The sequence below is a fragment of the Hypanus sabinus genome, chromosome 28 (assembly GCF_030144855.1).
Source record: "Hypanus sabinus isolate sHypSab1 chromosome 28, sHypSab1.hap1, whole genome shotgun sequence".
NCBI lineage: Eukaryota > Metazoa > Chordata > Chondrichthyes > Myliobatiformes > Dasyatidae > Hypanus > Hypanus sabinus.
Window position 1 is genome coordinate 32,220,929 of NC_082733.1, and position 22,206 is coordinate 32,243,134.

General features: G+C 43.0%; 2 protein-coding genes across 2 annotated transcripts in view; both read right to left on the reverse strand.

Annotated features, from left to right (window-relative positions):
• LOC132382558 (UDP-glucuronosyltransferase 2C1-like) overlaps positions 1-12,337 on the reverse strand; it is a 29,926-nt gene extending 17,589 nt beyond the window's left edge. The window contains exon 1 of the mRNA XM_059952876.1: positions 12,270-12,337. The gene's annotated coding sequence lies outside the window, so the exon portion shown is untranslated. The remainder of the gene's footprint in view (positions 1-12,269) is intronic.
• On the reverse strand, positions 2,223-12,341 carry LOC132382560 (UDP-glucuronosyltransferase 2A1-like). Its single transcript, XM_059952881.1, has 2 exons — positions 12,270-12,341; positions 2,223-4,740 (listed from the first exon to the last, which is right to left on the reverse strand). Exon 2 carries the CDS (start codon positions 4,713-4,715, stop codon positions 3,114-3,116), a length of 1,602 nt encoding a protein of 533 aa, XP_059808864.1. The 5' UTR covers positions 4,716-4,740; positions 12,270-12,341; the 3' UTR covers positions 2,223-3,113.
• Between the last annotated feature and the right edge of the window lie 9,865 nt (positions 12,342-22,206).

Sequence of the window (22,206 nt, forward strand, 5' to 3'; positions counted from 1 at the left end):
TGAAGGAGTCACTGAACAGAATTGGGAAAAGCTGCAGGAAGTTACAAACTCAGTCACCTCCATCATGGGCACTAGCCTCCTCAGCATCAAGGACATCTTCAAAATATGCTGCCTCAAAAAGGCGGCATCCATCATTAAGGACCCCCATCACCCAGGACATGCCCTCTTTTAATTGCAACCATCAAAGGAGGAAGTACAGGAGACTAAAGACACACACTCCACATTTCAGGAACAGCTTCTTCCCCTCATCGCATATCTAGCTAGGATGCCTTAAGCTTTTGTCACACTATTGTATTTATCAACATAAAGAGGGGAGCGAGTTTGTAAATCTGGTGGGAGCAATGGATGTGGAAATGGGGTGGGTGGAGTGTCGTGGGAAGGGTGTGTGACAGGTGGCAGAGAAGAAAGGTCAGGCATGGGTGCAGACACACCCAGCCCTGAGACACTAGGCAAGGTCACTTGACCCCATCTAATTGGTTTACTGATCATTACAGAATGTCTCTCTGGTGCTTCCCACTCCCTCCCCTCTCTGTTCCCCTTTTCCCATCCATGATTCCCCTCTCCCTGTCCCCTTCCCACTAACAGTCAATAACAGAGACCAATATCAGAATCAGGTTTATCATCATTCACTTATGTCAGGAATTTTTTTTTAACAGCAGTACAGTGCAATTTCACAACATATGCTAATGATGAACCTGATTCTGATTCTGAATTTCTGCTCAGCACTAGTACTGTATGAGTCTTTCAGTGAAAGAAACTATTCACTTTATGCAAACCTGCAGATTAAGTGCCACAAATCTGAAGGACAAGAGATTCTCCAGATGGCGGAAATCCAGAGCAACTCATGCAAAATGCTGGAGGAACTCAGTAGTTCAGCAGCACCAGGGAAAGGAACAGACATTCGATGTTTTGGGCCAGCATCCTTCTTCAGGACTCGAACATAAGTGGGAAGATGGCAGTGCAGCTAGGAAATCAAAAACAAAGTTGATATGCAAATATAAACAAGTAAGCCCTTCTACATGACATGATATATATGAGACAAGGGGTTGCGAAGAATGAGTAAATCAATGCGGGCAGCACAACTAGTACATTGCCTGGGTTTAAGCGTCATCTCCATCTGTGCCCATTTGGAGTTTGCACATTCTCACTGTAACCTCCCTACCTGTTTCAGTTTCCTTGCTCATGTCAACAAGGTGCAGGTGGGTTATTGGTTACTGTAAATTGCCCCTGTGGGTGGGGATTGAAAGGAACATGAGTAGATTAGCATACAGAGAAAATTAGTGCATAGGTTGCATTACATTGTGAGCCATACAATTGGCCAGTATGGCCTCTTCTATGTCAGAGGAAAAGTAACAGGGCTGTTCATCTTCAAGGAGTGCTGTCGCAGGAAAGCAGCAACCATCATCAAGGACGCCCACCATCCAGCCTATGCTCTCTTCTCACTGCTGCTATGAGGAAGAAAGTACAGGAACCTTAGGTCCCACATCATCTGGTTCAGGATCAATTATGACCCTTCAACCGTTAGCTCTTGAACCTGTGTGGGTAATTCCATTCACCTCATCGCTGAACTGATTCCACAACCTATGGACTCACTTTTAAGAACTCTACAACTCAGTTTCTATACTATTTATTTATTTGTTTGTTTGTTTGTTTGTATTTGCATTTTGTCTTCTTTTGCACATTGGTCGTTTGTCAGTCTTTGTGTGTAGCTTTTCATTGATTCTATGTATTTTTGGTCTATGAATATCCACAGGAAAATGAATCTCAGACTAGTATATGGTGACATATACAGTATATACTCTGATAATAAAGTTTCTCTGAACTTTGATCTACAGGCAATGCAACACATCCACTTCCCATCATTCCTCCCAACAGTGAAGTGCTCCACTCTTTCTAGGCAAAGTTTCCCATCAAAGTGACATCATAGAAACTGAACTAAGACGTCAACATTTTGTCTATTTGAACTCTCCTTAAGTTAACTAGTCCAAACTATGCTTTAAATTTTCTATCATGATGCATGTACTCTTCTTGCTTCTGCCATTGAGAAGGAGGTACAGGAGAATTAGATCCAACACCACCAGGTTCAGGAACAGTTATTACTCCTCAACCATGAGGCTCTTGAACCTGAGTAGATAACTTCACTCACCACAACATTGAACTAATGCCACAACGTATCAATTCACTTTTAAGGACTCTATGAATATCAGGGTAGAATGTAGTGACAGATAGTACAATATGTTCTTTGATAATAAATTTACTTCGAATTTTGAACTGTTGAGGAAATAGCTGAGGAAAAACATCAAATAGACAAGCATTCAACATGACAAAGCATAGGCAACTCCAGTAGCAGTTATGTTAGAGAGTACAAGAGAAACAATAAGATGTATACCATTGGCCATTAGTTAGTAGATGGTATGGCTGTGGGAAAACTGAACAGAGATTCTCAGAATAGGTTATGTGCACACCTTGAACTCTTATTCTAATTTTGAATGAATAGTATTTGAAAAACATGTTCATTCGTATCACATGAAGTTTATTAATTTTGTTGTTTGCAACCACATTCATTAACTCTGTGTTATAATTTCTGAATAGCCGTTATTACAATTCACAATAATAGAAAGGGATACATGTTAAAGGTGTGGTGGAATCAATGAAAAGCTACCCACAAAGACCAATTAAAAACAACTTCAAAATATTGTTATACAAGTGCTGATTGATAAATTTGTGGCCTACGGTAGAAGAAGTCAATTTTAGAAAACCTAGCACTTTTATTTTTCAACATAGTCCCCTCCTACATTTACACACTTAGTCCGGCAGTCGTGGAGCATACGAATCTTGGACCTCCAGAAAGTGTCCACAGCTTGGGTGATTGATAAGTTCGTGGCCTAAGGTAGAAGGAGATGAGTTATACAGCTCTCGTTACATGCACAGTTCAACTCTTTGAGTGATTATGCAGAAAGTTTGAAGTTAATAACATCAATTAATAACTCATCGGGGTGATTGATAAGTTCGTGGCCTACGGTAGAAAGAGATGAGTTATTATCTTCAAACTTTCTGCATAATCACTTGAAGAGTTGAACTGCAGATTGAAGCATAATTCAACAGGAAAAGCCTTATTGAATTTTTTGCTTCTTCTTCCATGCAATGTTACAGAGTTTCTTCAGTGCTACAATCACCAGCACTGTGACCACAAGTAACATGATCAACAGAAAGACCATCACATCCACACAATGGTAAATGTACCAGGGCAGTCGGTAGGATTCAGAACGCAAATGCCCTGCTCCTTTGTGTCGGGCAACATACTCAATCCAGAAAACGGCTCGCTCCATTGGGGACTCTGGTTGATCCCGGTGGAGGGCAGAGAGTTTCTTCATGTTGTCCCGGTAAAATGTGCCATTTATCACCTCATTAAGTGCCTGCAATAGATCTGCTGAATGCATGGTTGCAACATTAAGCGTCTTGGCTGCACCTCGGGATTCAAGTCGGACTATGTTGTCAAACTGATCAAAAATTAGAGGCATGCCAATCACTGGCACCCCATGGTAGATGGCCTCGTAAATGCCATTGGTACCACCATGAGAAATGAAGACTCGTGTGTTGGGGTGTCCCAGAAGGTCGTTCTGAGGGATCCATTTTGTCAGTAGTATATTATTACCTACATTGGGAGGGATTTCTCCATCATATCTCCAAATAACCTTCTGGGGTACTTGAGCAAATGCCTCAGCTATTTCCATTGTAAACTTCATTGGCAAAAAACCAACAAATGTCCCCAATGACATCACAATAAGTCCATGTTTCTCTGAACTTTGAACAAACTCTTCAAACTCTGCCGCTAGTGGTCGGGCTGGTTTACACTGGAAGCCTCCAATGTAGACAATATTTGGCATGGTGGGTCTTGGGAATTCAAACACAAAATCGACTCTCATCAGCCACACATCAGCCCTCAGCAGAATTGTCATGATATCTGTGTCTGGTCCCAAAAACTGGTGACAACGTTTTTCATAAATGGGCTGAATTAAATAGTTACTGAAAATTATCTGAATAATATATAGAATGACATTTTGCATTCTTTGAAGAAAGGTCATTTTATCTGTCAATTGGGAACCAGGGAGTGGGATGTAGGATGCTGGTGATGGAACTGAGAGGAAATGGGCTTCCCCACTGCTAAACCAGCGCACATTATACACCAGTGGGACTTTTAAATAATAAGCAATCATTGGGCCAGTGGCAAAAGCAGGGTCTGTAAGTACCAAGTCAAATTTAGCATCTTCAAGTTGCTTTAAAACAGGTTTGTCTTTGAATATTCCATCAATAATGTGTCCAGCACATTGATGATAATGATATAATGTACTCCATAGCTGATATCGCAGTTGAAAATATGCCCAAGGTGCCGTTCGATATCTTAAAGCCATCAGTATATTTTGTACATAATTTTGAATCATCTTTTCTGTTTCATTTTTCCCAAAGCATTGTTCCATTTGGACCACAATGGATTGATAAAGATCAGGCTTTTCAGTGATATACCAAGATGTAGATGGACAAATGATGCTGATGTTATGTCCGTGAAGTTTTAGTTCTTCTACCAGGATTCTCATATTGACCCAATGACTTCCATCAACAGGTACAACCAATATATTAATTGCAGAAGACAGGGTGATAACAGCACTAAGAACACAAGTAGTCAATAATCTACTTTTCCATTGGGAATACTTCATGTTGAGACAGAATGATTTCCTACTTCTGTTGGCAAATTTAAAACAAGTATTGGTAAAGGCAACATGATTCAGTAATGTGACACTTTTGCAATAACTTCACTCCTTTATTACTATAGATTAGAGCTTCTACATGAAGCATATTAGGTGTGTAGCATCTATGAAAAAGAGTGCAGCCGACATTGCAGTTGGGCTTCCAGCATCTACAGATTTTCTCTTGTTTATTCTTTTAAGTCTGCAACTTTCAAACACACAGGGGAGTACATGAATACCTAATCCCCTCACCAATACCCAAATTAATTATGAGGGCGGGGGGGGGGGGGGGTCAGTGGTCAGTGCATGCTCCTTATGTTACACCATTTAAATATAATTGGATACATTTGTTAGGAAAATACTGGTAGTCCTTGGTGTAACTGCCCATCAGATAGTCTAGGACTCAAATTTATGTTTTGTTTTAATTATTTTCTGGTGTTTAATTTTTAGTTTGAAATTAATTCACACTTACTTATTTTAAAAATACCCACCCATATGAGGTGGTGCAGTAAAGTACAACCAGGTAGCATAGCAGGTAGCAAAGCGCTTTACAGCGCTAGCTATAGGAATATTGGGGTTCAACACCTGCCACTATCTGCAAGGTGCTTTTGTGCCTGTATGTTCTCCCTGTGACTATGTGGTTTCCTCCAGGTGCTCCGGTTGCTACCCACATTCCAAAGACATACAGGTTAGGGTTAGTAAATTGTGGGCATGCTATATTAGTGCTGGATCCATGGTGGCACTTGTGGCCTCCCCCTAGCACTTCCTTGGGCTGTATGGGTCATTGATGCAAACAATGCATTTCACTGTATGTTTCAATGTACATGTGACAAACGAAGCTAATGTTTAATCTATGTTTGATGAACATGCAATGTTCCTTTCCATTTCTGATTCCATGAATGTTTTGTGAATATGTAAAACATTTTGTCTGTTGACCTCAGACATAAAGCTGTACAGACAGTGTTGGCACTTTGGCTTTCCATGTGCATACTGATATACTGGTCACATTTATCTGTATTAGGACCATATACTTATAATATAAAACAGGCCAGAAGACACCAGCAAACTACATTACCAAAGGTTACAGCTTGAGACAGCTCACAAAGCAGTTCATTACACTTCTTTTACAGACATGTTTCTTCTTCTGTTATGGCTTGTTCTCTACACTGTCAGTGTGATTTCGGGCCTATCAAGTGATTTGGTGCATTTCTGTCTCCGAGACTGTTCCACGAGGCTGTGACCAAAGCGCACAGCACAAAGGCTGGGAAACCAGGAGACGAGGCGTGGGCCCACGTCTATTCCATCTCTCACTGATTAAAGCGCAGAGGGAGATTGAAATCATCGAGGTGGGTATGCAGGGCGAGAGAGTGTTCAGCACCATTAACCAGCCTCTCACTCACAACTGCTGGAGGCATCTGCGTGTGGCAGTCTCTCACTTTCTGCTCCTGAGCGAAGGTCCTTATGTTTCAGTGATCTTCCTTTCTCTCTCTCTCAATGCTGTCATCAGATGGTACCGGAGCAAGGTTTAATTGAGGCAGAGTGCAGATTCAGACTCTAATTCAGGTTATGATGTGCTGCAGTTCTGATCACTCTTTTTTATAACTACTTTTGGGTGATATATGAATCTACAGACAATGAACACTAAGCTGAACCATACTGAAATACACCTTTTGATTTTGTGTTATCGGTAATTTTTTTTTCCATTGCCATTTATGCTTTTCTTTGCACATGAGGTGGAAGGGCCGGTTTGATGTTTTTTGAACGGGTTGGTTCCATGGTTCTTTGTTTCGAGACTATCTGTGTGGAAAATGAATTTTATGGTTCTATACTGCATAAATCCTTTGATAATAAATGTACTTTGAATCCTTGATATACTTCTAAGCCTCGCCTTTGTAAAACCATAAGACATAGGAACAGAATTAAGCCATTCAGCCTATCAATTCTGCTACACCATTCCATCATGGCTAATTTATTATCCCACCTAATCCCATTCTCCTGCCTTCTCCGTGTAAGATTTGACATCGTTATTAGTCACAAACCTATGAACCTCCACTTTAAATATGATCAATAATTTGGCCTACATCGCTGTCTTTTTAAGTGTCTGCCTATATGTGTTTTAAATGTAGTAACCTTGCCTGATTCTATCTCCTCCCCTGGCGTTGTCTGCTAATGAATTTTTTTTAAAAAAAAGCAATAGCTTTACTGGTCACATGCACATCAAAATATTGAAATGTACCATGAAATGCTTCATTTGCATCATCATTTGCGATGGGCTGGCGGCACCCTGCAAGTACCACCATGCTTCAGGTCCCAGAATAGCATGCCCACTATTCACTAACACTAACCATATACCTTTGGAATATGGGAGGAAATTGCTGCACCCAGAGGAAACCTACACAGTCACAAAGAGACTCCTTACAGACTGCAGTGGAAATTGAACCCTGATCAGTGCTCATTAACGCTATGAAGCATTTTTGCTAACCTCTATACTACCGAGCCTCGTGTCCCAAAATATGGTTTATTCATAAAGTTTACTCTTTATTTTTCTACCCACACTACACTTTCTTATTAACTATAGTATTATATGCAGGATTCCTATATTCTTTTTACTACCTCTATGTACTTACGTATAGCATGATCTGTCTAGATTGTACACAAAATTCAAAGTAAATTTATTAAAGTTCATATGTGTCACCACATACAATCCTGAGGTTCACTTTCGTTAGCAATGTCAATAAATCTACAGAATAGTAGCCATAACAGAATCAATGAAAGACTGCCCAACTAGGGTGTTTAATCAGGTGACAAACTGTGCAAATACAAAAAGAAACAACAATAAGTAAATAAGGAATAAATACTGAGAACGTGAGATAAAGAGTCCTTGAAAGTGAGTCCATTGGTTCTGGGAGCATTTTAATGATGGGGAAAGAACAACATTAATCCCAATTGGTTAACAAAGAAATACAATTCCCGTTATCAGTAAATTTTAACCCAAACAAGCCTCCAGCACTCTCTCGCAACAAAGAAGCATTCCTACTTTTAACAAAGAAGCCATTTTGATTAACATATGCAGTAACAAAGAAAAAGAAACCCCCTTTACACACGTGCCCTTTTTCCAAGGAAGGGGCTACTAAAGGGGGTATACATTTAGGATCAGAGGTGACAGGCTTAAAAGGGACATTGGGAACCACTTCTTCATGCAAAGGATGGTGTGTATTTGGAATGAAATGGCAGAAATAGTGGTTGAGGCAGATACATTAGCAAAATTAAAGAACAGATTTGCTACCGTTGATCCACATCCCTCCACCTCCCCAGCCCCCACCCCCTCTACAAATGTTGATCAACTTCCCCCGAAAACTGCTTTGGTTTTCCACATTCCAGTCTCTGGTTTCTTGTGCCTGCATAATCTGTTATGGGATCAGAAGTGCAGACCATTAAATTCCTTGGCATTACTGCATCACATATTTGTGATATTTGTGTCATCACAAACAAGTCACAACAGCATCTCTACTTTTATTTTTAAGAAGTTTGTGAAGATTCAGCATGTAACATAAACCTTTGGCAAAGTTCTGCTGGTGTCCTGACTGGTTGTACCATGGATCAGTATGAAAACACCAATGCCCAGGAATGTAAAAGTGTACTGAAAGTGGTGGACACAGTCTAGTCCAGCACAGGCAATGCCCTCCCCATCATCAAACACACTTACATGGAGCACTGTCACAAGAAACAGCATCCATTATCAAGGAACCCCATCATCCAGGCCTTATTCTCTTGCTGATACATTCAGGCAGGAGGCACAAGAACCTTGGGTCCCACACCCACAGGTTCAGGAACAGCCAGCAGGCTCCTGAAACAGCATGGATAACTTCACTAATTTGACTCCACAACCTGTAGACTCACGTTCAAGGACTCTACAGCTCAAAATTATTTATTCACTTTTTTTGTCAGTAATTGTCAGGAACGGGGGCCAGATGGACCCAAATGCAGGACGCAGACACTGAAGTACTAGGGGGAGGAGAGGATGGGATGCCATGGCATGTAAGGGTTAATGCAGGTGGGGCTGGATCCAAGAGTTCAAACGAAGCAGGCAGGCAGGCAGATCCCATGGTTCGGGGCCGGCAGGCAGATTCCTCATGGCGGGCCACAGGGAGGCCGGGCAGGGCCGCCTCCCAGGTGGGAACACAGAGGCCTGGGCCAGTCACAGACACCTGGGCAGATGCAAGGCACAACCCTTAGGGAGAAATAGGTGGAAGGGGCAGAGCCCCCGCCAGGCAGCGGCAGTCCAGCCGGATCTGCCCAACAGAGGCAACGAGTAGGAAGGGGCAGAACCCCCACCGGGCAGCGGCTGTCCAGCCAGACCCACCCAATGAAGGGCAACGGGTAGGAAGCTGGGTCCAGGGTAAGCAGCAAAACTACAGTGATCCACCGGGTACATTGGTAAATTGGGAAAGGCAACCGACAGCATGGCAGCGCAAGCAAGGAGAATAAGACAGAACAGCAGGACCAGCACACAGGAGAGGATGACCAGGACCAGGACCAGGACCAGGACCAACCAGATAGAGCATATACAGAAAAGGACAGAACAAAACAACCACCCACCCAGTCTCCATCCCACGGCCCCTTATAAACTCCTGCAGCTGAATTGGCCACAGGTTTGCCTCCTTGATCCAGGCTGATCTTAACGTGCTCAAAGGGGCCGGGAGGGACAGCTGCAAGACCTGGAGTCCAGAGCCCTCGGACCGGATCGAGACTCAGAACACAGATTCCGGACCGGACCCTAACAGTTATTTGCACAATTTGGCACTTTTGCAACATGAGAAAATCTGCAGATGCTGGAAATCCAAGGCAACACGCACAAAACACTGGAGGATCTCAGCAGTTCAGGCAGCATCAATGAAAACAAATAAACAGTTGACGTCTTGAGCTGAGACTCTTCATCAAGACTGGAACAGAAAGATGGGAAGTCAGGATCAGGCATTTGGGGGGGGGGAGGAGGAAGGACAAGTTGGCAGGTGATAGGTGAAACTGGGTGAGGGGGAGGGGTTGAATTGAAGAGCAGGGAAGTTGACTGGTGAAAGAGATCAGGGGCTAGAATAGAGGGGAATCTGATAGGAGATGGTAGAAGAGCATGGAAGAAAGGAGGTGCATTTCTGACACCTCCCTCCCCTTTCTTTTTTTTTTTTTTATTTTTTATTGCATTTTTAAATGATTACAAAGTATGAAAAAACAATGTATATAACCCATACCCCCTCCCCTTAACCCCTCCCCCCTAACTGCCCCATAGAGAAATAAGTATCAGAAAGAATTTATAAAAATTGCACTGGCAGTAGCCAAAAAAGCTATTGGAAATCGGATACACATTTAAGTATAGATTCTTGGAAGAAAGAAATCTATGGTTGTATTCCATTAGAAAAAATTACTTATAATTTAAGAGATAAATATGAAACATTTTTGAAAATTTGGAGCCCTTATTTACAAAAGACAGGATTAAATATATAGATGCTTTTAAGATGAAACAATTGGTTATTAGGGGAAAGAAATAAATATACATATTAAAATTATTACGAACTCCATGGAGCATGTGGAGATCTTCCAACCACCAGGCATTCATTCTTTCTTTCTTTCTTTCTTTCTTTCTTTCTTTCTTTCTTTCTTTCTTTCTTTCTTTCTTTCTTTCTTTCTTTCTTTCTTTCTTTCTTTCTTTCTTTCTTTTTTTTTTCTCCCTCCCCTTTCTTGATTTCTGTATTTCTCTCTGGAGACATTCTTATCCACTGATATCTTTTATAAAACCATTGATTCTCACAACTACCCCCCACTATACCTCCATCCACCTATCACTTGTGAAAATGCCATCCCCTTCTCTCAGTTCTTCTGTCTCCACGACATCTGCTCTTACGCTGAGATTTTTCATTCCAGAACTAATGAAATGTCCTCCTTCTTCAAAGAAAGGGCCTTTCCTTGCTCACCAACAACACTGCTCTCACCCACATCTCTTCAATTTCACACACATCTGCCCTCACCTCATCTTCCCGCTGCAAAATCAGGGATAGGGTTCCTCTTGTCCTCAACTACCACCCCACCCCATTAGCCCCCATATCCAGCACATAATTCTCTGTCGGGGTCATCTATTGTATTTGGTGCTCCTAGTGTGCCTCTGTATATTGGTGAGACCTGATGTAGATTGGGGAAGTGCTATGCAGAGCATCTACATTCCGTCTGCCAGATTTCAAACAAAGAACTGGGAACTCAGCAGGCCAGGCAGCATCCATGGAAAAGAGCACAGTTGATGTTTCAGGCCGAGACCCTTCCTGGATTTTGTGTGTGTTGCTTGGATTTCCAGCATCTGCAGATTTGTTCTTGTCTGCCACCCATTTCAATTCGATTTCCCATTCCCGTTCCAACATGTCAGTCCTTTCTTGCTTTGTCTCCTCTCCTCTCCTATCAGATCTCCCCCTCCTCCAGCCCTTTATCTCTTTCACCCATCAACTTCCCAGTTCTTTACTTCACCCACCCCCCGACTTCACCTACCACCTTGTATTGTTTCCTCCCCACCCTCCCACTTCTTATTCTGACCTCATCTTTCTCTCCAGTCCTGATGAAGGGTCTCAGCCAGAAACATCGACTATTTATTCCTTGCCATATATGCTGCCTGACCTCCTGAACTTCTCCTGCATTGTGTGAGTGTTTTCTTGCAATCTTTTGTGCACTGTCAGTCCTTGTTATGCGTAGTTTGTCATTAATTCTATTGTATTTCCTGTAAGTGCCTGCAAGGAAGTTGAAAATAAATTAACTTTGAACATTAAACCTTTGTATTGTACCTGTGTACTAAACCAGTTCTAGCACTGGAGTTTTTACAATGCATTGAAAGCTTTGCTACCCTGGACTACAACTCACATGCTTAAGAACTCGCTTGTGAGTATTGAAATACAAGACGGTTCTTTCTCTAAAGTTTCAATTTTACTGCCAGCAAAATGCCCCGCACCCCACCCTTCTTCGCTGATTTATGTTCTTTTGAGAAACAGGTCCTGTACTTAACAAGCAAACATGAGGAAATCTGCAGAAGCCGGAAATTCAAACAACACACACAAAATGCTGGTCGAACACAGCAGGCCAGGCAGCATCTATAGGGAGAAGCGCTGTCGACGTTTCGGGCCGAGACCCTTCGTCAGGACTAACTGAAAGGAAAGATAGTAAAAGAGTTGAAAGTAAGAGGGAGATGGAGAACAGGCAAACAACTAAATATGTCAGGGATGGGGTAAGAAGGGGAGGAGGGGCATTAACAGAAGTTAGAGAAGTCAAAGTTCAAAACTCATTGATCTTTCAAATCTCTTACTATCTTTCCTTTCGGTTAGTCCAGACGAAGGGTCTCGGCCCGAAACGTCGACAGTGCTTCTCCCTATAGGTCCTGCCTGGCCTGCTGTGTTCTACCAGCATTTTGCCTGTGCTTAACAAGTTATTTTATCAGTTCCTTTCATTAAAATCCTGTAATTACTTAAGCTCATAAATGATATTCTAATACTTTACCTCCAAGCACAGGTCCCAATAGTTCACTGAAGAGTGGAGAGTTTTTCTGTACTGTAAACACATTAATCCAAAGTCCAACCCCATGATACGTTTTCAATTACCATAGGTTCATCTATGTTTGAAAGGATTGCCTTTCCTCACCCACTTCCCACTCTTGTTCAGCTAACTATATTAACTGTTGGAATGCCTCTGATACCATTTGAAGACTAAACTATTTGAAGTTTGCTATGCAAAGATGTTGGTTGGCCCACTGAGCTCCTCCAGCATTTTGTGCCTGTTGCTCCGATTTCCAGCATCTGCAGATCTTCTGTTTGTGAGTGCACAAATAATCGTTTTCCTTCTTATTTGTCCTCATTTTCATGTGAATAGATTATCAAATGGACATTCTCTCAAGTACCTTTAATGGGAAATGCTGCAAACATTGGAAATCTTACATAATACTGAAAATTTCTGGAAATACCCAACTTGTTTTACAGCTGTAGTCAAAAATCAAAAGCAAATGCTGGAAATCCTAGGCAAGCAATAGTAAATGCTTTCAATTGCCTTCGTAGGAAGTGTTCAAACGCAGCTTACATGAGTAACACTCTTGTCCTACATTTATTTTTGATCGAAGGTCATTGACCTGAAATAAAACCCAGAACATAGAACATTGCAGCTCAGGCACAGGCCCTTTGGCCCAAAAATGTTGTGCTGAACTAATTAAACTAGTAATTAAATGCCTAAATAAACTAAACCCTTCTGCTTGCATAGAGTTCACAGCACTCCTATCAGAATAAGAATCAGTTTCAGATTTAATATCATTGACATATGTCATGAAATTTGTTAATTTCTCTGCACATTTGTGTATTTATCTAAGATCCTCTTAAACAGTTTTATTACATTTGTCTCCTCTATTAGCTCTGGCAGTACTTTCTCGTACCACCACATTCTGGGTAAAAAGAATTTACCCTGTAATCTCCTTTGAACTTAACTCCTCTCACTTAAAATGCATGTTTTCCGGTATTATATACCTCAGCCCTGGGAGAAAGACACCTGCTGTCTACTCTATCAATTCCTCTTATTAGTTTATAAACTTCTGTCAGGTTTCCCTTCAGCCTTTGTTGCTCCTGAGAAAGCAATTAAAGTTTGTTCAACCTCTTCTCATGGCAAATGCTTTCCGCTCCAGGCAGCATTCTGGTGAAGCTCTTCTGCACCCTCTCCAATCCCTCCACATCCTTCCTATAATGGGGAGACCAGAAGTGAATGCACAATCCCAGCTGTGGCCCAACTAGAGTTATCATGTTTACTCTTTTATTCATCATATCAATATGAACATATTAACTTCATATTTACTTTTTCTTTCACTGTACAAAGGTTGTTTGACCTATTAAGTTCTTTCCAGCTTTCTCTGTTTTTGGTTCAGATTTCCAGCATCTTTAGGAATTTCTGCTAGATCTGTTATCCAAAGTGGGAAAATTCGGAACTAAACAAGTCTTACTAATGCATCACAGGTACAGGTCTTCCCACATCTACAAGGAGCACTGTCACAGGTGTTATGAGTGCTGAACAGACCTGATGGAAATGGGGTGCAGAGTTAACCATTCCCCCCCCCCCAAGAAATATGAACTATTGCTATTGCTATGCTGCTACTGAGAGAGAGAGAGAGAGAGAGAGAGTTGATTTATGTATGACGGCTTCTTCTTGGATTGTTTACCTTTCGCTACGAGGACGTTACTTTGCTCGTTAACATTCCTAAGGAGACAGCAGGAGTGGCCTGATTTGATGGAGATGGTCATTTTGAGTTGATGAATGGCTGATACACCGTCAATGGGGATAAAAGACAGGTGAGGGGAGACACCCCTCAGACACACCAGTGGACACTGACTGAGTGTTGTGCACCCACAGGAAGGTGGGGGCTTCGAGGACCGAATCAGGAGATCGGTCAGTAAAGCTCACAGAGTGACAGCAGGGCCAGTGGGGACCTGTGTGTGTGTCCACTCATGCCAGAGTGACGAGTCCACCACAGAAGAACAGTCTGGCCGAGAATGGAGGGGTCATAACCGAATGACCACAACGGTACAACGGAATCAGAATACGACAGAAGGTTTGCTGGCTGCAGCTACTCAATCTCTTTCTCTCCAACAAATTACAATACAACAACCGCAACTACCTCAGCATACATGAACTGAACTGAACTCTTATATGACAATTCATTTACCCCTAGACATTGATAGAGCTTGTTTATTATTATTCCTACACTTCTAGGTTTATTATTGCTAACTTGTTTTATATGTATATTTGCATTTTTGATATTGTATTGCTTAGTTTACTAATAAACACCTTTAGTTTTTGGTACCACCAGACTCCAATGGATTCTTCTATTTCTGCTGGTTTGTAAACCCAGTTACGGGGTACGTAACACAGGGAAACAGCTTCCATCATAAAGGACCCCCACCATTCAGGCCATGGTCTCTTCTCACTGATGCCATTGGGAAGGAGTTACATGAGGCTTAGGTCTCATACAACTATACAAAGGAACGGTTATTACCCCTCAATTACCCTGAGCTGACTTGGAAAGGTCGAGAATGGCCTTGGGCAGGGTAGCAGGGTACAAGCCCAGAGTATATCACTGCGGCATGGCCCGAGTCCTAGTACAGAGCACGACCCAGTGTTTGAATGATTTAAACATTGGCCCAGATAGTTAGACTGAAAAGGTAGGGTGTTTGGAGCAGGGGCAAGGATCAGGCCAATTCCACTCACACCTCTGCAACATGTCCCCCTCTTTCCATGGTGCTGAAGCTGTGAGACTGTTCCGGCTGCTACGAACTTTATGTCTGCAAGCTTCGTGTCAATTTGCGCCGCTGTGTGATGAACGGAGACGGAGGCCGAGGGCCCACTCCGGTTGCTCCAGGCTCTGGGAATTTGGTCTGGAATGCTATTGCTTGCTTTTACTGCTTGCATGATTTGTTTTTTGTTTCTCTGCACATTGGGGGTTGGTCTTTTGTTTCAGGTTTCGTGCTTCAAGCAGACAAATCTCATTGTAGTATAACTTACACATTCTTTGATAATAAATATACTTTGAATCCTTTGAATCAACCTTCAGCTCCTGAGCCAGTGTGGAAAACCACTCACCCCAACACAACTGATTCCATAATCTAGGAACTCACTTTCAAAGACTCTACAACTAATTTATATTTTTATTTATGTGGTGTCCAGGGAGGGGTAGCGCCAGTGGTGAAGCTGCTTGTTTCTCCATTCTAGGGCCCTCACTTTTTGTCCCAATCGGACACTCAGCTCTCACCTGTGGCTCCAAGTAGCCATCTACATGACCCAGCGGCCACACTCCAGTACACCACTTTAATAGGTGGTTTAAACCAGGTGAGCGTAATTGACAGCTTGATACCCCCAGTGAGATGCGGACATGCCCGCCCTAGCATGCAAAGTCAGCTTCAGTGGTCTGGGTGGATGAGATGAACAGTTAGATCCAAAGGCTAGGAAGTCAGACGTTATTGTCATCCACTGCAGCCAAGGAAGACCCCAGTTTATGATGCTTGACCTGGACTTCTGCAGTCAACATAGAAACATAGAAAATAGGTGCAGGAGTAGGCCATTCAGCCCTTCAAGCCTGCACCGCCATTCAGTATGATCATGGCTGATCATCCAACTCAGAACCCTGTACCTGCTTTCTCTCCATACCCCCGATCCCTTTAGGCACAAGGGCCATATCTAACTCCCTCTTAAATATAGCTAATGAACCGGCCTCAACTGTTTCCTGTGGCAGACAATTCCACAGATTCACCACTCTCTGTGTGAAGAAGTTTTCCTCATCTCGGTCCTAAAAGGCTTCCCCTTTATCATTAAACTGTGACCCCTCGTTCTGGACTTCCCCAAAATTGGGAACAATCTTCCTGCATCTAGCCTGTCCAATCCCTTTAGAACTTTATACATTTCAATAAGATCCCCTTTCAAAAGAGTGGATCTGCCCCAGTGCAACAGGGTTCCACTTTTAAAACTCTCACCTTAGGTTTCCTTTCATCATGGGACATGATCGATGACCACAACTTATTTATTATTATTTTGTTTTTCTTTTTGTATGTTCACAATTTGTCATCTTTTACACATTCATTGTTTGTGCATATTTTTCCTTTGATTCTATTATTTTGTTTGTATCTATTGTGAATGCCCACACGAAAATGGATCTCAGGGTAGTATATGGTGACATATGTACTTTGAAAATAAATGTATTTGTTCTTGGAACTTTGAACTTAGGGTGAATAGTCTTATGTTCTTATTAAGAGTAGAGAAGAGGAACAAACTAAACAATACCACGCCTTCCAATTGTCCATAGAGACTCAATCCAATTTGAAACTATCCTCAATGCTCAAATCTTTTTACAAGGTACCTGGCAGATAGTGCAATGAACACTGTCATTTCCAAATAGATTTGTGTACATGTAGATTGTTTAAGTCGCACTGAAATCATTACTCAATCATTGTATCAGCATCACCTAACATGGTTGCACCCTGGCCTATTGGCACACACAATAACTAGCTTCATACAGCCCCACATAACAAAGATAACAGAAATTCCTCAGTGCTTTGTGAAACATGGTAAAAAAAATGATTACGTTTTTCAAAAAAATCTGGACTCTGCAACTGAAAAAAATTACTCACAAACATTTTGTAGATCTTCATCCATTTTACCGTGATTTAATACAGTAAAAATATATCAAGATGTCTCATAAGAGCATTAACAATTGTTCAACAAAATTCAATTTTGGAATAAAAGGAGTTGCCACTCCTCCTTCCATGGTCCACACCCCTTCCTATCAGATTCCTTCTTCTTCAGCCCTTTACCTCTTCCACCTATCACCTTCCAGCTTCTTACCTCTTTTTTGGCTTCTGCCCACTTCCTTTTAAGTCTTGATGAAGGGTCTCAACCCAAACTATTCATTCCGCACTATAGATGCTGTTGTTGTGTGAATGAAATCGCCGGAGAAAATTACCGGTAGATACAAAGCAGCTTCTGTATTTGACAAAACAAGGTATACAACAGGCAGCATATGGAGACGCTTTTGGCAGAAAGGTCTGCTGGCCCAACATGGGGCTCGATATTTTATGTGCCAAACAACAAAGGACAACTCCATGCTTACAATGTATGGACAATGCTATCTTTGAAACTACTTACAACCTTCACACCTCCTGATTCACATTCACACCATAGAGACCTAAATGAATGTTATTCAGCATTGTCTGGAAAGGGATTCACAGTGTTTAAGAACCCATTGCTCAGAGCTGCACTCCAAATTAAATACACAATGCATTTTCAGAAGTGAAGACTGGTAGCCAAAGTCAATGGTTAACTGTATATGCCCTAAACCCAAAAATCACTCTAACAGTCCCTCCTCTTGGTCCTCCTGGACAAAAGTGAATGCCTCGGAATTCCCCCCACCTCCGTTATGATATAAAAAAATCTACCCTATCATCCCTAATCAGGTCAGACGGATCACCATGCACAAGTCCCTGGACAACGGGGAAAAAACGTCCCCAATGTCTCCCTCACCCTGATGGCCAGCTTCGTGTGTGGCTGCATCAGGTTGTGTGTGGATCCCAGGTACGTGGGCACCAAGTACCACTAAGTGCCCAGGTTCTACCTGTTGCCCTGGCTACAAAGGATGGGTCTGGGCCCCTTTCCCGCGCAACACCCCTGCAAGCTGGTCGTTGCTGCCATACCTATCCTTGGTAGAGAAATTCTTTCAGGTCAACGCCTTTGACCACACGGCCAACAGGCAGTGGTCAGCACGTAAGGTCCTGCAGGCACTGCAGGAGAAGGATGAGATGGACACAGTGGGGTGGTTCCCTGAGCAGACTGTCCAGTTCATCTGGCAAAATGCCTCATCGCCAGACCCCACCAACAGGCACCAAGACCTCACCTGGCTGGCGGTGAGAGGGGCCCTCCCAGTCCGATCCCTCCTGTACGCCCGGAACGTCGCCTCCACACCCCTCTGCCCACGGGAGGACTGCAGAGAGGAGGAGTCGGTGACCCACCTCTTTGCACACTGTGGGTTCGCGGAGAAGGTGTGGAGGAGGATGGAAGGGGCTGTGTCGAGGTTCATCCCCAGCAGCTGCGTAACAGAGGACTCTCTGATCTACGGGCTGTTCCCGGGGACGCACACCGAGACCAACATCCGGTGCTGCTGGCAGATCATCAACTCGGTCAAAGACGCTCTTTGGTCGGCCCGAAACTTGATGGTCTACCAGCACATGGAGATGTCCGTGAGGGAATGCTGCCGACTGGCACATTCTCGGCTGCAGGAGTACATGCGGAGGGACTCACTCAAACTTGGTGCAACCACTGCAAGAACCCGTTGGGGAAGGACCACAGTCTAGGGTCCTTCTCCTGTGGGAGTTGAGGGGTGGGTGGCAGGGTGTATACCCCTAAACCACTGTATGTAAATATGGAATAACAGATTGCCACTGGGGTGGCAAAAGTGTGGGAATGTAAAGACTGTAATGGAAACATTTGTAAAGGACTGAGAGTCATGGAATGGTTTATTGTACCTAATTTTATTTTTGAATGAAGTATATTTTGATTAATAATAAAAAAATCATCCCTAATCACTACCCGGGGATGCACACGGAGACCGACATCCGGTGCTGCTGGCAGATCATCAACTCGGTGAAAGACACTCTTTGGTCGGCCCGAAACTTGATGGTCTACCAGCACACGGAGATGTCCGTGGGGGAATGCTGCCGACTGGCACATCCTCGGCTGCAGGAGTACGTGCTGAGGGACTCACTCAAACTCGGTGCAGCCACCGCAAGGGCCCAGTGGGGAAGGACCACAGTCTAGGGTTCTTCTCCCGTGGGAGTTGACAGATGGGGGGGTTGGGGGTATACCCCACTGAACATAAATATGAAAGAACAGAGTGCCACGTGGGTGGCAAAATTTTGAATTTTGAAAATGTTAAAACAGTAATGGTAATAACTGTAAAGAATTGAAAGTCATTGAATGGTTGTTGTATATAACTTTATTTTTGAATAAAGTATATTTTGTTTAATAAAAAAAATCTCTACCTACAGAATGCTAAGCAAAGAGATTGTTCCAGAAATTTGAACAACTGTTTTGGAAATGAATCTTTGTATTCCTGCCGACTCTTCCCCAGCAGGCAGATTGCAGCTTAATCCTGTTTCTTGCCTTCTGGTGGCTAGAACTCTCTTTTTCTGGGGGGGCAACAGTAAGGAAAGTGCATCAGGCTCACAGCCCTCTCATTGGTGTACAGGAAGAGGTTGGGGTAGTCTCTATTTGAATGACTGCAAGGACCTCTTCCCGGTGGCATCGCCCCCCCCCCCCCTTCTGAACTGTCCAGTCGAACATTGGGCCGACTGCAGAAAGGGCCCAGCTCATTTATATCATTCATACTGGGGGTGTTGTCTTCAGATGCCATGTGCAGTCTTTCTCAGTCTGAAATGCCATTGACGTTGTGGAACTTGCTGTCTCTGCTGTAACTTAGATCCTTCCCCACCTATTTCTCCAATGCCTTCTCTGTTCTATGCTATTAAACTAATCATCTACCTTCAGCAACCAGCCTTCGTTACAGAGTACCATCACTATCACACTTCAGCATGCTATGCACGGGTTTCCATCGTGCTCTCGGTGTCTTCTGCCTTTGCGTTTCCTTCTGGTATGTTCTCAGCAGCTGTGGTCAGGTCTGGTGTGGCTGACTTGTGTTCCTCTCTTAGGTACTCTGTAACGATTACTGGGTACATTCAATCCCCCACTCTGTCTGTGGGAGCTATAAGAAGGAATGTCATATGGTCTCTTGATCTCTATAGGTGCCATCCTGACAGATAAAGCCGGGTAAAACTTCTCCCTGAAAGATCTCCACACTAATTCCCACACTAAGCAAAGTACAAAAGGCGGATACCAGTTAAACAGCACATACTTGTACTTAAAACCGCAGAGTATGTACTGCGCGATCTGCCAATTTTGAGCAGCTGAACTCATGGTGCCTGTTGTATTCCTTCGCATCACACTTGTAAAATGTAGCTACAATGCAGTTCTCCCGATGAGCATCTTCTGAGTGTTGTTTTGGGTTTCCAGCATATGCAGAATCCCTTGTGCTAAGCTATGATATAGAAATGTTACGGAAAACTTTTAAAAGAATACTCAAATATCTTAAATTAGGACAAAAGCAGAGAGGTGTAGCTCAAAAACCAAGTCGTTTGGCTTTTCATGTGAAAACTGCTGACCCTTGTGACCTCCTGCAGTACAATGAGAAAAGGTCATCTCACAATCTTCTGCCATACAGACTCTAAAGAAGATTTATATCAGTGCTATGCCTGAAAGTCATTCTGCTTCACCCCTCTGGTCCTACCTCAGTTCTCACCCCTACTGTGCTGACAGACAGAAGCTTCTACCTAGGAATAAGCCAATACCAGCTGGGTAACGTAGCGTCGTGATCTCAATTACAGATGGTCCACATTGGGGAAGAGCAGGATGTACTCCTACCAGGATTAACATCACATCTGCTGCCACCAGTAAGTGATCAGTGTATGTGAAAACTATGCTATTATGTTTAATATACATTCAGTGGCTACTTTATTAGGTACTTCCTGCGCTTAATAAAGTGGCCACTGAGTGTCCGCTTGTGGTCTCCTGCTGCCGTAGCCTATCCACTTCAAGGTGTCGTGGGTTCAGAGAATCTCTTCTGCCCATCACTGTTGTAATGTGTGGTTATTTGAGTTACTGTTGTCTTCCTGTCAGCTTGAACCACTCTGGCCATCTTCTCTGACCTCTCTCATTAATAGGGCACTTTTACCCCATGTGGCACCAATGGTTAAAGTCACTTAGATCACGTTTCTTCCTCATTCTGATGTTTTGGCTGAAGTGCAATTGAACCCCTTGACCACGCCTGCATGCTTTAATGCTTTGAGTTGCTGCCACTTGATTGGCTGCTTAGATATTTGCATTAGTGAGCAGGTGCAGAAGTGTACCTTATAAGTTAGCCACTGAGTGTTGATTCAAGATTCTAGATTCAAGTTTATTTGTCACATTGAAACATACAGTGAAATGCATCCTTGCATTAATAACCAAAACACTCAAGGGTGACCTAGGGGCAGCCCAGATGTTTAGCCACACATTCTAGTGCCAACATTACATATGCACTGTAAGGAAAAAGTTAAATGTGATTCCTCCTTGGTATATGCTAAAATAAAATGGTGTTAGCTTGGGGTGGAATTGTTTTGAGAAAGTACAAGAAACCCACTCCACTACAGCGTTTTGAGAAAGATGTGGGAATGCAAGGAACAGTGGAAGATGGTGAAAACATGTTCTCAAGGGAAGGTGAGGTCTCTGTGCAGTCAGGTGCCAAATACATAAAAAAACGGGCTGTGAAGTAGCAGGTGGAATTTAATGCAGGCAAGTGTGAAGTGCTGTGGTTTGGGAGGTCAGACCAGAATAAGAGTTAAGTAATAAGGGTGCTGAGGTGTGCATTGAGCAAAGTGTCCTGGAATACAGATTCTTATTTCCTTGTAAGTGACATAATGGGTTGTAAAGAGGCCTTTTGACACATTGGCCTTCATAATTCTAGACACTGAGTACAGGAGTTAAGAGGTTAAAAAATTACAAGAATGTTCCCAAGACCTCAGGACCTATGTTTTAGGAGAAGGTTGAATATGTTAGGACTTTATTAAATGGAGCGCAGGAGGATGAGTGGAGATCTTACAGAGGTATCCAAACCTATGAAGGTTGTTAAGTGCCTTGCTCAAGGACACAAACACGCTGCCTCAGCTGAGGCTCGAACACCAGTGACCTTCAGGTTACTAGTCTGATGCCTTGCCCACTAGGCCACGTGGCAACACTAAGACTAGAACTACACATCACAGATTAACCATGAAAGGTGAAATATTTAAGGAGAATCTGAAGGGGAAACTTCTTCATTCAGAGGGTGATGTGA